The 16,210-nt window shown below is 42.8% G+C and overlaps 1 protein-coding gene across 5 annotated transcripts in view; it reads left to right on the forward strand.

Annotated features, from left to right (window-relative positions):
* Nucleotides 1-16,210, forward strand: part of CSNK1G1 (casein kinase 1 gamma 1) — a 108,159-nt gene that overhangs the window by 45,161 nt on the left and 46,788 nt on the right. For all 5 annotated transcript variants that reach the window (XM_040602369.1, XM_040602368.1, XM_040602372.1 and 2 more), the window contains 2 exons: nt 5,817-5,857; nt 10,532-10,601. In XM_040602369.1, coding sequence (XP_040458303.1) covers nt 5,817-5,857; nt 10,532-10,601 — 111 coding nt within the window. The remainder of the gene's footprint in view (nt 1-5,816; nt 5,858-10,531; nt 10,602-16,210) is intronic.

Below are 16,210 nucleotides of genomic sequence, written 5' to 3' on the forward strand. Positions count from 1 at the left end.
CACTGGTGTAAATGTTTTGTTAATACTGGTTGACTAAGTAGCATGCTGTATTTGGGCAACGAGCCATATGCACTGATAATGGCAATTAGGTGTAAGGTTCTTAGAGAAGCTCTATTACTTATCTTCTTTTTTTAAACCTCTGTTGCTTTTTGCCAGTTATTATAGATTTAAGAACTCCTCTTTACTCAAATATCAGGTATTTCTATTGCACAGATGTGATGCTAATTATCACTGGGGGGAAGGAGAAGGAGCATGCCTGAAATATGAGCAAACCAGTCTCTGATAACAGTTTTGTCCTGCAGAGATGAATGGTGTGTCCTCTGCTTTTTGCCTTTTTTTTTATGTGGCTTTGGAGAAGTTAAATGCTACTGAATGTTCTTCCTCTGTTACTAAAAGCAAAGTCACACACTGATAAACAAGGAGAAAAGATATTTTTCCAATTCTCTGAAGAATTTATCTTCTTTTAGGTGTTGTGTTTTCACTCTAAGCTGCTCTTGTATCACATGCCAGGACTGATTGTTCAGGAAGGAGATGGCATGTATGTATGGAAGCTGTTTTCTGCAAATATCAAGCTCACTGCTTAGGGTTGATCTTTCTCACTGCAAATACAGATAGCCATGAGGATGTTACTTTTCTGAAGTATGTGAGGAGCAGCACAGTTGGATCCCAGCCTGAAGAGGAGCTGAAATGGGAAGGTGAATGCAAAACTGAGCGTATGGCCCAGAGTAATAAGATGAAATAGGCTTAACTGGTTGCCGTTTCTTTGGACAGGCTGCAGATTAGGTGGTCTGTAAGAGCTTTGGTTTCCGAAGCAGCTCAACCTACTAGCAGGGGTATGGTGACAGTAAAGAGCAGGGGGATCTTGCTTGCCATCCCTGGGCCGGAATCTGCATGCTTTCATTGCATTTTGTGCAATGCCAAGCCCTGTTTTGCAGCTCCTGGTTATCTGCCAAGTCAATTCTTCTGCTGCCTTAGGAGTTGGAACATGCCTGAAGTGTTATCGCCTTCTGCCATTATGAGGTCCGGCATCTCCACCCCGAGCTGATAGGAGAGCCAGCGTTATGTAAAACAGCCTGAGGAACGAGCTCACTGAGCTGTAAAATTGTGTGATGTCAGTAGGTGCTCACTGCTCAGGAAAAATGGGATTTAACCTGTTAAACCTAGTGCTATGATACGCCGCGGCTATGAACTTCCCCTTAGAAGAGATATCGCCAGCTGAGCCTGGCAGCTGCCTCCTTATATTGACTCACAGACTTACCCAGTGGGTATTTCTTGTATGTACCCAAAATCCTGAGCTATGAGCCATGTTGGGGATAAATAAGCCTCTTCAAATGGCTCATTTTTCCCAGTGTTTTGCACCCTTACTTAGTAAAGCGATTAAACAGGCACTAATATAAAATTATTCTGGTTTCTAGTAGGTTGGAGGGCTTTCTAAAATAAGCGTTAAGTTTTGGATTGACTAGGGGCTTATTTTGATGCAGCTGTAGACTGGAGCCCAAATCTTTTTGCTCTAATGCAGACATTATCAGACATTTTCAAAACAGCATGTTCAGGTATCACTTAAAAATGACAATAAATGCAGCTTTTCTCCCTGCTTGGAGGGGAAAAATGTTAGGAGGCCTAGGTCCTGTATGTTGCATGTGTCCTCCCTTGATAGGCTGCTGCACCAAAGGGGTTGTTGGAGGTGTCTGTGTTTTCATGTGGTGCTCAAAGAAGTTTCATAATGTCCAGAAGTCTAGAAATGAGCGTGAGTTGCGCAGAGGTCTCACAAAGATTCAGCACATCTCAGGAGCAAGCCCCGAGCTAGAAGAAAGGCTGCTTATTTGTACATTGCCAACCCAGAGCAGGTTGATCAGGTCTAGGAAGGTGCCCCCCAAAAGCAAGAACCACCCAGCTGACTCCCAGGCTGCAGTTTGAAGCCAGGAGCTCTGCTTTAAAACAAGTAAAATAATTTTAAACAAACAAAACAAAACCAATTACAAAAAATTATAATAGCATCCGTTCTTTGGGCTAGTTTTGTCTCTGCTTCTAGAATAATGCTAGGTGTGGAGGGCATGGGTAAGAGTAGGTCCTGGGTAGGATCTGCACTAGGAGCTGTTACTTAGAGACATGTGCTTTAGAAGGGACAGCAAATCTGGCACTGCAAAATCAATGTGGGCTCACCTCTTGGTGCATGTGGGATCTGGTCTCTGCGGATGCTGTGCTCTCTAGGGTGAGCTCTGCTTGGTCTTTAGGATGACTAGTTGGATGTTTGCTCCATTACTCAGCCCTGACCCATCATCAGAAGGTATTGTTCATACAGCAACAAGCTAGAAGGAAGGGTCAAAGCATTTTTGATTCACGTTGTTCATGAGAGCCACGTACTTGTGGCTCTTAACGTTGACCTGTGAGAATAGTGCACATGACAGGTTGATCAGTTTGGGCTCCTCTTCTGGTCTGCAAACTGTCCGTGTATTCGGCACATCTTACTGCCAGGGCTTGAGAAATCCACTCTGTTAGGTTTCCCATGTGAATGCTGGAGACTTAATGTATCGCTTCTCATTTAGAGTATGGAGTTCATAATTGTCAGTGGAGCTACCCAAAACTGAGGCATGAACTTAATCACTGCTCCATCAAAAGCTTTGCCTGAACTTGAAAGCCTTTTGTTAGCACAGTTGTATCATCTCAGCTGTATTACAGATCTTTTGTCTTACTAAGATAAGATGTAGCTTCTATTCATGGCTTATTATTGTACTGTGCAGAGTCACTTCCTCCTGTAACCAGTACTGCCTTCGCTCTTCCATTTGAATACCAGTGCTGCCTTGGAGGAGGAGGAGGGAGAAACAATTACACCTTGGGCAGTGTGATAGCAAAACTGAGGGGTAGATCTCAGTCTGGTGCAAGCCAACGGAAAGATTTTTTGGGATTTGCTTTGCTATCATATCTGTCAAAGCAAGAATCTTGGGCTGCAGCTTTAGAAAGGGTTTGGAGTTCAGAAACTGGACCTATTTGCACCCCTTTAGTTCAGAGTCTCTGCAAAGCATGTGTTTTGAGGGGGATGAACTGGAGAATTAATTAGTTTACCTTTGGCTGCTAGCCTGACATCTCAGGCTAGTGTTTTGCTAATCCCAGTATTTTAACTGAGGAATTTAATTACTAAAATTATCTTCTGTCTTGTCCTTAGCCTTATGAACCAGACTATAATAGGCTGGATTACGGCTCCATGTACACGGAGGGTGTTAGCTCCTTCTCTGCCTTGGAGGAGCACTGTCTCCCCAGTATTATCCTATATCCAAGTTTGCTAGATGGTCTGTGGACCATCACTCCCTGGATGGACTTGCACCCCTGCATGCTGAGTGCCAGCACTACCCTGGAATGGTGCATCTCCATGATTGTGACAGCGGTCATGGGATCTGTGGAGGATGAGGTTCCCATGTGTTCCTTCTTGATGTTTTTGCTGTCTGAAGCATCCAACTTTCCCATGTATTTGGGCTAGAGCTGCCCTTGGTCTGGCTCAGTGTATTCAAATGGAGCATCCTCATAGGAGCTCAGTCCCTGTCAAGAGGAGGGGGAGAGGAAGTGTCAGGGGGTGAGCTGCGGCTGGAGCTGCTGATGTGACTCATTTGCTGGTAGTTAATACGGAGCAGATAATCTAAGTGTATTTAGGCTGCCTTCCCTTAATGTCTTTGCATGTTCTCCCCCCACCAGCTGTCAGACAGCATGAGGCTGGAGCCCTTATTGGTCTCAGAGTGAAGTAGTTTATCCTGCCACCTGCTTTGCTGCTGAGTTGGCCTTTCAGCTCTTTCAGTGCTTTGAAGCCACTTCTGAATGCCTGAGTGTTCCTGATGCGACTGCAAAACCTCCTTTCAAGCCTCTGTTTCCAGCCTGGACATAATAGCTTTTATTAAAAGACCTAAAGAAATAGTTTCAAACAGCCCTGCATTGCAAGGGTTAACACTGGGGCTCAGCTTACACATCTGCTTGCATAAAACACCTCCTCTAAGGATATTTAACCTCACATTTAAATGTCTGCCCTGTGTTAAACAGCATTGCTAGTTACCATAACAGGTTGAAGCTTGCCATAAAACTGTTGATTTCCTGATGGATGTTAGAGCAATCGGCTCCGTGCTGGGGCTGGACTGGGAGTGCCTGATCCAAAATTTGGAGGCCAAAACTACACTGAGCAATGTAGCACAGAAGGTGTCGAGAGAAACTAAATGCAGAAAATATGGAGCTGTTTAAAGTAAAATTTCCCCCTGGTGTTTTAGGATTTAAAGATGACTGTTTGTCTTCTCTCATGTTCATAATGTCTTTGAGTCTTCCAATGCTGTTGCATTCTATCTGTATGCAAAGGAGGACGTGGCATGTTTTTTAAGGGTGTCACATAGATATGCTAGAGCTGCTTGAGCTCCTCCTACCTGCTCTGAAGTATGTCACTCCCTGTCCTGGACTTTCTCAATAGTTGGTCTGTTCTAAGCATCAATATCTATTATAGGAACTGGAAAATAAATGTGTAACAGAGCCAGGCCAAGCTAATCCTCCAAATAAGCGCTGATAACTTCCAGTCTAGATTGCTATTGAATTTTGGAGCTCAATGAGAGCATGACTTGTGCTGTAGCAGTGCTAGCCACAATGGGCAAAGAAGGTCAGCATTTCCCTGTGTAAAACCATGGGCAGATTTTTGTGGTGGAGGCTGCCCTCCTTGAAGGATATGGTGGGACTAGAGGAGGTCAGAAAAGCAACAGAGATGTCAGGATGATGGGACGGATCAGCTACAAGGACTGTCTGAGCATCCTTCCCCAGTGATATCTCTTCCAGGAGAGTTTGCTGTCAGTCAGAGAAAGCGAAGAGGTGAAGGCAGTGATTGCTCAGATTTCCTAGCAGAGGAATTGGAGGACAGTGAATGATACAACAACTGGCAGCTTCAGAACATGCAGAGTGATGCTCCTTGACACATGTAGCTCTGCATCTCTGCCGCAGATTGCTAAGGAGGCCAGGGGCTTGGTTCAAACACCAGACAGGTTCCTGGAGGGAAAATTCACCTCCAGCTGTAGTACACTTGGGTACCATCTCGCTCAGTCATGGAGCCACAGTATACCCACAGCTGTCTGTGTGCTTGCCTTATCATACTCATCCTAGGCTGTTGCCCTTCGGGTTTGCTAGAGCTAGTATCAGACTAGACACTGCTTCATGCTTTGGGGTCTTGAGAATGGGGTTTGTTCTTGTAGTTACCGTATTGCAACTGGGAGTTGTTTGCTTTACTGGAATACAAGGATTGCCTTTGTGCCGCTGGCATGCAGAAGGCATTTTATACATGTTGCCTGCCTGTTTGTAGAGGAAGAAATAAAAGCTGTGTGTTGGTACAAAAGTTATTTTCACATGCTGCTTTGCAGTAGTTGCTTTGATATGTAGCACGATTAAGGTCGTGAAACTCCCTATAAATCATAGGAAAAAATTGTTCAGTGTCTAGCAGATTCGAGGCATTTCTGAATGAAATGATGCTCTGACTCTTCATGTGTTCCCCAGACTTTTTTAGCATGATGTGGATAATAAAACCTAATGTGTCTGGGATACCTCCTCAAATGCTTGCATCGAACATAAGTGCTACCATAAAACATGATTACCGTATGCTGAGCGGAAGATGGTGTTTGTCTGCCCTGGTGAACTGCTGCAACTTACAAAGTGTAAGCCTCAAAATAGTTAAAGGCATGAACAAACCTCAGCGGGTAATTGAGAAAAGACAGCTCCTTGCCATCAGTGATGTGTTTCTGTGTCATGTCTAGCTGCAGGTCTTGAATGTGAGACTTAAAGATTATTTTTTTCTTTTTCCTTCACAGGTAAAAATCTCTACACCAATGAATATGTAGCGATCAAACTGGTAAGTAGAAGCTTTAGGTGTTCTTAAATGACTTGTACTTAATGTTAAAAATTCAGACAAAAAGCAACTTTCTCACTTCAGGCTTAATGCTGCTTTCGCCTTCGGCTAGAATAACTTTAAGATAAATTCACAAGGACACTAAAAATGAGGAAGGAACCCATCCCTCTGCCTGCTGAATGTTTTTGGTACCTAGATGGTGTGAAGCTGTCTTATACCAGTGAGAGCCTTGTTCCTCTTTCCAAGCTAGCTGCCAGCTCCCAGGGAACGGCATGGATTGCAGGTCTGCTGCCTCTTCCCACTCCCTGGGTTCAGCCTTTCTTCTTCAGGAAGACAGGCTCTAAGATGGGCTGTTGCCAGTGTCTGGTTAGGAGTGTGGCACTATGCAGGCTGTTGCTCCATGTTTTTGGAGTCAAGATCCAGGAAAGGGGGTGTTTCAATGATTAAAATTCCCTTGAGAGTAGCACAACTCAGTCTGGTGTGATGCTGAGAGACTGCAGATGCAACAGGTAACATCCAATTCAGTGAAGCTCGGTCTTTCCTCTGGCTGGTTTGGGTGGCCAAGGATACAGCATTTTCAGAATGATTTTCTCCTTTTACATCATAAGATGGTAAAAATGAATTAAATTGGCTCACCAAAGCATCGCAGGAATTGCATTTAAAAAATGCAAGCCCCAACAGTACCAAACTTCAGAACTTGTGCAAGCCATTTTACTCGCAGCTCTCTTCTCATCCAGCATTACAAGCCTCATTGCCAGTTCTCAGGTTGTTTTCTGCCCTGCAGTTGATGTGCCCATCCTCAGGTGCATGCAATGACACCTTCCATGTTTCTTATACCTGGATCAGAGAATGGTTCAGGTAAAAAGCCTTCTGAAGACTGCTACAGGGCATGAGGGCACTGTGGTCAATGGTGGTTCAAAGCAGGAGTCTTGGGGATGGGGAAACGCTCTTAACTTGTAGCTCTTTCTGAAGTATAAAATGATAACCCAGTTAACTGCCTTAACTTTTCCTATCTGTAAACTAAGACATTCATTAATCTCTTCGGGTTTTCAAATTTGATGTCTTCAGCTGATGTGCTCTTTCCGTATCTCTGTGCTCCTTAATCACAGATTCAAACCCTAGAATCTGAAGTTAAAGTTGTAATGATAATTTGATATTGGCAGCAGACACACCTGTTTGCCCAACTGATGTTGTCTGGCAAAATGACAGGAGTCATTCAGATTACAGAAGACCAAGATGGACTTGGTGCATTAACTCTGATCACGTTCAAGTGCCACAGATTTTATCTCTCTAGCATTCTCCTTATATGGTGCACAGTGGATGAAAAATAATTAGGGCTTTGCAAGAGGGACTTGTTTTCAAGCCTGTTGGCATATGTCAGAAAATACTCCCTAAAATAAATAAATAAGTGCCTGCAATGGAGCTCAGGATGTCCTTTATTTGGATTCACATCAGGAAGGAGGACTAGTGCTTGTTGAGTAGCTTGCTCTTTGGGCAGATCTGATAATTGAAAGTTCGCTGTGTACACGGACGAGGTATTTTATTGAATCAATAATACTTCTAATTTGCTTTCAAAGATAATCCCACAAATTTATACACTGGAAGTGTAAGGAAGCAATAATACAGGAAAAACACAGCTGTATTAGTCCAAAGGATGCTTGTTTCTCACAAAACAATGCCTGCAGTGCCACCTCCCAGTATCCTGAAACCTTTCGATAACCGTATGGCAGAGCTGAATGGCATTACCATATTGCAACATTAATCTTACCTATTTTTTCTGGTAGCATTCTCTTTTCTTTCTTTTGTTTGTTTTCTTTATTTCCCCCCTTCCCACCAGTAACTGACTGTTACGCTGCAACACACTCCAGGTTTATTTGCCCTGTTGTGAGGCTTAAAATCTCTGGCCTTCACATTGGAAGGACTGGAATAGCCATCTGCCAGTGGCCATCCAGGCATTCACATACCTGCTCAGTTTTAGAGAGGATTAATGAGGGAACAGTAGAAGATACAGCAGTTTTTTGGCCTCCTAATCTTAGACCATATTCTCCAGGAGTAAGAATTATACAGCCTCCTCAGCAGCAAATATGCTTCTCTTAGATGTGTACTTAACCATAATTTTCTTTATCCTTTGAAAAATTTGCAGACTAGTGGTAGAGTAGCTGCTTTCAACATACTTTAAAGCACCATTTTCTTTTATCTGCATTGTTGGACCAAGTCAGAACTCTGCTTCAAGTCCTTCTAGCTGCGAGATAATCTTCTGCAACTGCACTCCTGCTGTCTCAGCTATTCGTGCCTCCCATCATGGTGTTAGAGCTGGAAAATTAGAGATTTGTGTGATGGATGCCAAACTGCTGATCAGGAGGTGCTGCAGAATTTAGTGCTAATGTCTTATGGTTTGTCTTTGGAGGTGAGGATTGTGCTGCATCTTGGAAAACTGCTGGCAGTGGAGAGTGGTGCCCATGTTCTGACTTGTGTGGTGTCACCATATAGCTCTTCATCCTGCTCTTCAGTTGAACATCGTTTGGTTAAGGGCATCTTCTTCTGAAGTGCCTTAGCCATATTTACTGATTTAATTGCCTTAGGGTTTTTAATGCTGAATTGCACGTAGTAGGAATTTCTTCCCTGCGTGAAGCCAGCCTATTAACATACAGATGTAGTCTGAGTGCAGGTACCAGGCTGTACCCTCTCATAGCGATCGTGATGCTGTTGGTTCAAGCTGTGGATTTTGTATGCTAGGCAGTAGCAACTCGGTTATTTTTGCTACAAACGCAACATCTGTCAGCATTCTTAAGCCCTTGGCCTACAGGACAACCATCTGTTCTGGTATGATCTTCTTGGAAGCTGCCATGACTCTGGCAGGCATCCAGAATTTGGGCTGCAGCAACTCCTGATGCAGAAGTGGATTTGGCTTACTTTTCCCTGATTTTTGTCACAAGCAGCATCATGGCCTGATACATTCATCCTTCTACCTTTATCCAAATAGTTTATTTGGGTAAATAAACTATTCACTGAACAGGCTGAGTTCCCATTGCCCTAAATCCCTTTGCTGTGCAGGTGTCTGTAAATGTTCCCTCAAGCCACCATCAACAATTATCTTAATTTAAATGTGACTTATAACAAACTTGGTTTTGCATTGCTTTATATTTATATAATATATATTATATATATAATATATTTATATATTATATAACCTTCAGTACAGGTTTAGTTTTGCCTTTGGAGTATTTTTCACCATTTTTTTTCAAAGTAGTTGGTCATATTTGATTTCTGAAGTTTTTAAACATCAGAAAGTTGAGAAGCAACCAGCAGCATTTTTTCCCCTTGCTGGCAAATGGAGGCGATGACTTGAATTGGTGATGAACATCTTGGCTGGAAGTTGAACTGCCTGAATTCCTGTACAAAAATAATTCTTCTGACTTAAAAAGAAGTCTTGAATGTGGAGTTCATGCCAAATGCAGACATTGGTCTTACAGTACAGACCAGAGGTGGATCAGCTTAAAGCCTTTGTGTCCTCCTGTGGAGACAGAAGAGTTACTCCACTGCATCAAAGGTGTTGGCTCAAACTCTTGTCCATGTCCAAGATGCTCTTGCTCTTCTGACTCATGGGAGCTGATGTGACACATGAAAGGACTTTTTTTGTGTTGGTCTTGGGGGCAAGCTTGTAGATGATGAGCTCATCAAATAGAGGGCTATTTAGCAGGTATTTGAAATTCAGACTAATTTTGGTGCTCTGCTACAAATTTTACATAGTTTTGAGCATGGAGCATTTATTTTCTCAAAAGCAAGCAAATAAGCAACATCCAAACAAAAATTGAGGCCAGTATTAACTTCTTTTTCAGAGATGTCTGGGCAGTAAGTGAACCCACATTACTGCCTGTCCGAAGTGCATGGTTTTATTGAAAATGTAATTACTCAATGAGTCTCTTAATCCTCTCCATGTTAACTTTCTATTTTTAGAAGCTTTGTAATCTTGCATGTTAATGCCTTTATGGATCATAGGCATTAAGTTTTGTACATAAAGTGCAGATGAGTAACAGTTGAGAAATGTAATGTTTTGGGAGCATTGCAGACTTACCCATTTTTTTTATTCTGTGCATAAAAATGGAATATTCTTGAGTGCTTTGAGATGTTTGACTGACACCTGCTACTGAAGGGGGATACTTTTTCCTGTGTTTTTACCAGGTATCTGGCTGCACTATAGTGCTTGCTGCAAGCAAGATTGTACATTTATGGAACTGTGGTCTGACTTAAAACACAGATCTATGACTCAGTGTTTTTCAAAAATATAGGCTAGTGACCAACAAAAATAGTGTGGACAACCACAGTCCGCAGAGTGAACTTGAGCCTTGATCTTTTGCAACCTTGACTTTTTTTCCTGCCAGTGTTCAAGATCATTCTTCAAGGACCAGGAGCTTTGTTGAATGTTTCTTGGATTTCACTGCAATGAATGAGCTTTGTATTTAAATGAGGAAGTTTCTCCTCCAAAGTGCAAGTCTTACTGCTTTTTGTTCTCTGCCTATTTAAATGACATCTAATATTGAAGTCTGTCGTTAGACTTTCCATTTAGGGTGTTTTATCTTGAAACTTGAAGCTTTATGTACAGTCACAGATCTTCAATATAGGATAGAACTTTTTTCAGTCACACTGATTATAACCAATTTTTTTCCCCTGTTTTAGGAACCAATAAAATCACGTGCACCACAGCTTCATTTAGAATACAGGTTTTATAAACAACTTGGAAGTGTAGGTAAGTAAACCTGCCTTAAGCTTATAGAAAGTTTGTGATTTCTTTATTAAATCAAACATCACCATCGTATTTGTTGTGTAACTCTCACTTGAACTTACTGATCTAGGCAAATTCTTTTAGCCTTGTGCAAGTTTTGGAAGACTTTTGGTCAGAATAACATCATTGTGATGCTGGGTAGTTATGTGGACCTAGAAACTCGAGTTAGTGAGGATTGACTGATGCAGCAAATACCTACATGAGTGTGTTAGTAAAACGTAGGAACTGTTGATGAATGGAAAGTGATTTGTGTATAGAATGACAGGCTTTGAAAAGGTGACATGAAATCTTAACAATCTAGGAAATTGTGTAAGAAGCATAGAGCTTTTCCAGTGAAAACAGTATTTCAGATTTTTATTGTATTTACTAAATCATAAGAGTGTCCAAAAGCCTATGAGCTCAGTATCCTCTGCGCAACTGTAGTCTGCAGCAAATACGAGAAGAAAATAACAGGGTAAGACAAAGGTGAGGGTTGGGGCGTTGGGGTTGTTTGTTTTTCTGGCAAGCTCTCCGATTTCCCTAATACAGGGCTTGAGATTGTGTCTAATAGTGTTTGGATTTTTTCTTCCCTTAATTTATGATTCCTTTTAAACCAAACCTATATGGACTTTCAGCATGTGCTGTTTCCCATGGCAAGGATTTCCACAGCCTTGACTACCCACTGCGCGCAAGGAAGTGTCTCTGAAGCAAAGACCTTCTCTGCTCCTTCTGTGCCTTGATCATGTAGTGACCTTGGGCTTTGGCAAGTTTCCTATGTTACTGTAATTTTTTTACACTTTATTCTGATTTTACTTTTCTAGTTTTCCCTGGATGGACCTAGCTTCTACTGGCAGAGGTTGCACTTGTATTACCAAAATGCTAAGTTGAACAGAAAGAAAGATGTATCTGCTCTGAGCTCATAATATGTGGGGCCTGAGCAGTTGTCTTGCATTTTTCCTTTCTGCTTGTCCCAATTAATTTTTCTAATCAGTTTCCTTCATTTTGTGTAGCACATCCTCTGGAGATTGGGTGCTATTGCACTTTACGCTTTGTGGCTTCTTTGCTCCTTACAGGGTGCAGAATCTGGGATGTGGGAACCAAGTTGTCACTATTGGAAACACTAAAATTTGTTGCTGTTTTTAAACAGGACTTGTCTACTGAAATAAGGTGCTCTTTTCTATGTATTTTGTGTTCTGGTGGTAGTGTCTGGTACTGTGCACAAAGCTCCTGATAGGTTAATGTCATCGCTTCATTCCAGTTACCTGTGCTTTTGACACTTAGGGCATTTCTGCTGAAGCCTATATACTAAATAAATCAAATGCCGGTTCACAGAATAAGTGATACACTTAATTGTGCTCTTCACTTCCTACTTGAGTCTTGTTGATGCTTGCCATCTCTGTGATACCCATGACACATGGATGGACCCCAATCTGCTTTTTCTGCACCTGTTGACTTTCTACCACTCTTTAAAGATGTTATTGAGAAATTTCAAAACTGATCAGATGTTGGGGGCTTGGCTTTATTTTGCTTAGATTAAGTATTTTTATTGGGTTTTCTCCTGTTCCTAATGAATCTAAATTTTCCATCCTGCAACACATCCACACAGGGAATTTCTGCCCTATCTGACACTGTGCGCACTTCTGTGTGCTGCCATCAGACCTGGAGATCTTATATTCAGGATCTCTCTTCCCTTCATTCTGGAAGCAGGGGGGGTGGGCTGACTCAAGCCTTTTTGCCAGTATTTGTCAAGAGACTATTGAGAAGCCTCATGAACAACATGAGTTGCTTCTATCTCTGTGTGGTCCCATGGGCATCACAAACCCAGCTCTGATAATCTGTTGAATGCCATTAGAAGCTCTTGTGCTACGGTTTTGCTAAAGCAACTGGAAATAGGCCAGGAGCTTGGATGGAGGATGTGAGCCACATCTCTGGTCTCTCCATGAAACTTGGAAGCTGAACAAAATAAATTTTGGTAGAGTCAGACTGCCAGGACCAGGGAGCCTTAGCTTTGTGTCTGCACACCACACTGAGAATTAGGGGAAGGCTGTCTGTCTGTAAAAACAGACTGGTGCTAACTATGTGCCAACCCTGGGGAAATAGATGGGTCTGTTCTCAGTGATGACGTTAATGCCAGGCTCCCCTGAATGGTCTTTGCTTAAAAACTTCAACGACTCAAACAGCCAGCCTTGAACTTCCGGTAAGCACAACTGGTTACTTGGCATTATCATAGACTTGCCAAATGAAGACTAAAAGTGTCCAGACCCATGGTGTGTATGACTCAGAGGAGAACAACAGTAGCGTTACATGTGACATACTGTTCAATAAATTAGCCAATTAATCTTGCCAAATAACATGGCTGACTGCAAACCTCCCACAGTTAGCCTAAAAAGTAAGACTAGTAAAAGCATTGCTACAACGCTACAGTAGCAGCGTGTCCTTTTGTTAGTGCAACAGCTGCATTCAGCTGCATGTACAACCAGATGGTCTCGGTGAGCAGCATCTCTGAGAAGTCAAAATTGTCATCACCTGCAGCATTTGTAGAAAAAAATGGCGTTTTTTTCCTAATGAGAAGAATTTTTTTAATAGTGATTTCCTTTTTTCTGGGTGTTCAGAATAAACATTTTAAAAATATGTTACTTCTGGATACTAATCATAGGAAGCCTTGGTTTGGAATGGACCACCCTACTTGGCCATGAATCAAGTAGGAACCTTCTTGTAGGATAGCTTTGTGTGTGTCGAGAAAGATATTTCATCTCTACTATGTGACTGGATGGGTCCCCATGAAGTTGGGACTAGCCCAGAGGCAAGTGTTTTGTGGCAGTCGGCATTCCAAGAGAAAGGTCTTGGATGTTGAGAACTGCAGAAAAGTTCACTGTGACTTGCTTGCAATGTGCCAGATTAAAAAGTGCAACCTACACAGTCAGCAGCTTAAAGATTTTGTGCATCAAAACCCCTGCAGAAGCCCAACCAGTGTTGTTAAGGAGACATGAAGTGCTCGATCACACTGGTAGGACAAGTGTTACTTTTGGAGAGAAATTTGCAACTAGCTTTGTAATGCTGACTTGGGAGTCCGGTTCTGCTGGATATTGCATAAAATACTTTTGGGGGGCTTTTGCCCCAGAATTTTAGAACAATTCTACAGTTCAGTGCCTGAAGGACTTATGTTGGTATCGGTTACCTGCTTTGCTTGTTGCCATCATCAAAGACTAGCAAAGTTAGTCTTTATTTTTTTTAAGCTATTCAGTCTAGTTTTGCATTTTCCTTAGTGTAGTTAAACAGTACCAAGTAGCCCAATAATTCAGGATGCTGTCAGAAGTTAATTCCTGGGATGAACATCCATGTGAGATGTTTCTGTGTGAACAGAGCACAGTTGTGTGATAGCTGCCTCGTCCTTTCACAGCTGCTCCGTGGCTCCCTGTGCCACGTGCTCCATCAGCATTGATGCTTGAAGACTCTGACAAGGCACCGAAGTTGCATTTGTTACCTCCCATCAGCACCAGCTTCTTCATCTGCCGCATGACTCGGATGAAGGTCACTAGTCAGCTTGGATTAGCTGAGGAGAAGAGTGGATTTCTTGTGTCTTATGCTTCTTGAAGACTTATTTCACACAAGATTAAAATATACTGGAGCAGTGAAGCGCTTGGTAAAGGGGTCTGAGCTGTATGAATGTAGCTCTTGTGCTTCTCAGAATAGCTCAGTCCTGGTGGATATATCAAATGTACTCTGAAGTAGCTAACAGAGGTAGTTCTGGGTCAGAAGTAACCAACTGACAAGACATCTCTGATGTGCTTCTGCAAGTTATCAATACCATCTCTGATGTTTCAGTGCCCCCCTGTAGTAAGAGAAACTACTAGCTGCCCTAGAATTTACTACCTTGCCCCTCAAAAATGTTTGTTTGTAGAAATGGGGTTTCATGATTCTTCCTTGAACTTCTCTACCCCTCAAAATAAGAGGCTAGGGCTTGCTGCACAGTGACAGTCTGCTGGTTTCTTCTGTCTCACTGTAGAATTGAATATTTAATAACCTAAAACAGCGTATGACTGCTTTACCTAAGTGTAGGCAGTAGAAACTAAAAAAAACCCAGACCACAGGCATGGAGTCAAAGACCCGATGGTCAGTCCATAGAGTGTCTCAGGAAAGGACGGGAATTCCTTTAGGTTTTAGGTAGTCTGGGATACGATCCGTTTGCTAACCAAGATAATTGGAGTAGTTTTAACAACCTCTGTGCAAACTAGTTGTGTTACTCTGTCATCAATCCTGTAAGATGCCAGTGCCATACTCAACTGTTTCGTAGTTGCTCTCTGTTGTAAAATCCATGTAAGCATGCACAAACATGCTGGCATAGAAGATTCATTCTGGCCTGGGCTATCCTCAGGATCTCGCTTTACTGGTGGTGGCACGGTTACTCCTGAATTATTTTCTTGCTGGAAAGTTCCTGCCTGTGTATGAGCATGAGTAGCACAGCTGTCCACAAGAAGTCTAATTGTGATGAGTGTTCCCAAAATCAGGCTCTTGCTCTAGGACCATCTTTGAGGACTGGCCATTCCAGATGTTCCTCTCCTCCCCAAGGCTGGTTCCTCAGCAGCTGGGCTTCCCCTTGCTGTGAGGCTTTGTACAGCTGCTTAAATCTGCTGTTCCCGTACCTTGGGGACTAAAGGAGTTCCCGCTCCAATTTGACTGGATGCTTTTACATCTCCTAGGGCTGACAGAAGTAGTTCCAGTCTCCAACATTTTCTAGTGTTGGATCAGTCACTTGAGCATGTCATTTGCCACCTGTACTTGAAGTTTGTGGCGTAAAGGCTTGGCTTCTTACCATTCATAAAAAATCTTGAATAATCAGGCCCTACAGCTTGCAGGATAATGAGTAGAGGAGCTCCATCCCCACTGCTGGCTGATGTTTGAGTGTCTGGTTTCCCTTAAGTGTTGGGGTGGGAAAGCTGGTGTTAGCAGAGCAAAACTGAATTACTTTGACTGTGGTCAAACAGAGCCAGCCTAGCTCCTGAGATGGTTGTGTTTCCTGGGCACTGTACCAAAAGGCAAAGCTTTTGTTGTGCTTGAACCTCCTGCTGCTCACCCAGCAGCATCCCAGGACCCTCCTACTTAGTTTAGGGTGAATAAAGCGGTTCATGCAGCTTGCAGGAGGCCTACCAGGCCTGTTGGGCCACCTTCAGCAGCGGGGTCCTGCTGGTGGCACACAGAGACCTTGGCAATTGTCTGTGTCTTTTGGGCTTATTTGACCTACCTGGTTTGAGGACCTTCAAAGGAATGGTCCTTTTGTTTTAAGGCTGGTTCCAGATTCTCATCTTTCCTTCAAGTTAAACTCTCCAACAGACTTCACAGGGGAAACATCTCTTCCGAAGTTTTTATTGGAAGTTCATCTTTTATCAGCAAGCAGTGCCCATGTTTCCCAGTCTCTGTTCCCGACTCTTCAGCAGCCTTTGGCTTGAGCTGCTCTTTCTCGTGCGCAATGTGGACATGGCCATGCTTCTGTCTCTGCCCATCCCATCACTTGGATTTTTGGCTGCAGTCTGCCACAGCTCCTACGCATCCTTTTGCATACCCTGGTATTTCCAGCCAGCTTGTTTGAGTTGCGC

This window comes from Falco naumanni, chromosome 7 (assembly GCF_017639655.2).
Source record: "Falco naumanni isolate bFalNau1 chromosome 7, bFalNau1.pat, whole genome shotgun sequence".
Lineage (NCBI taxonomy): Eukaryota > Metazoa > Chordata > Aves > Falconiformes > Falconidae > Falco > Falco naumanni.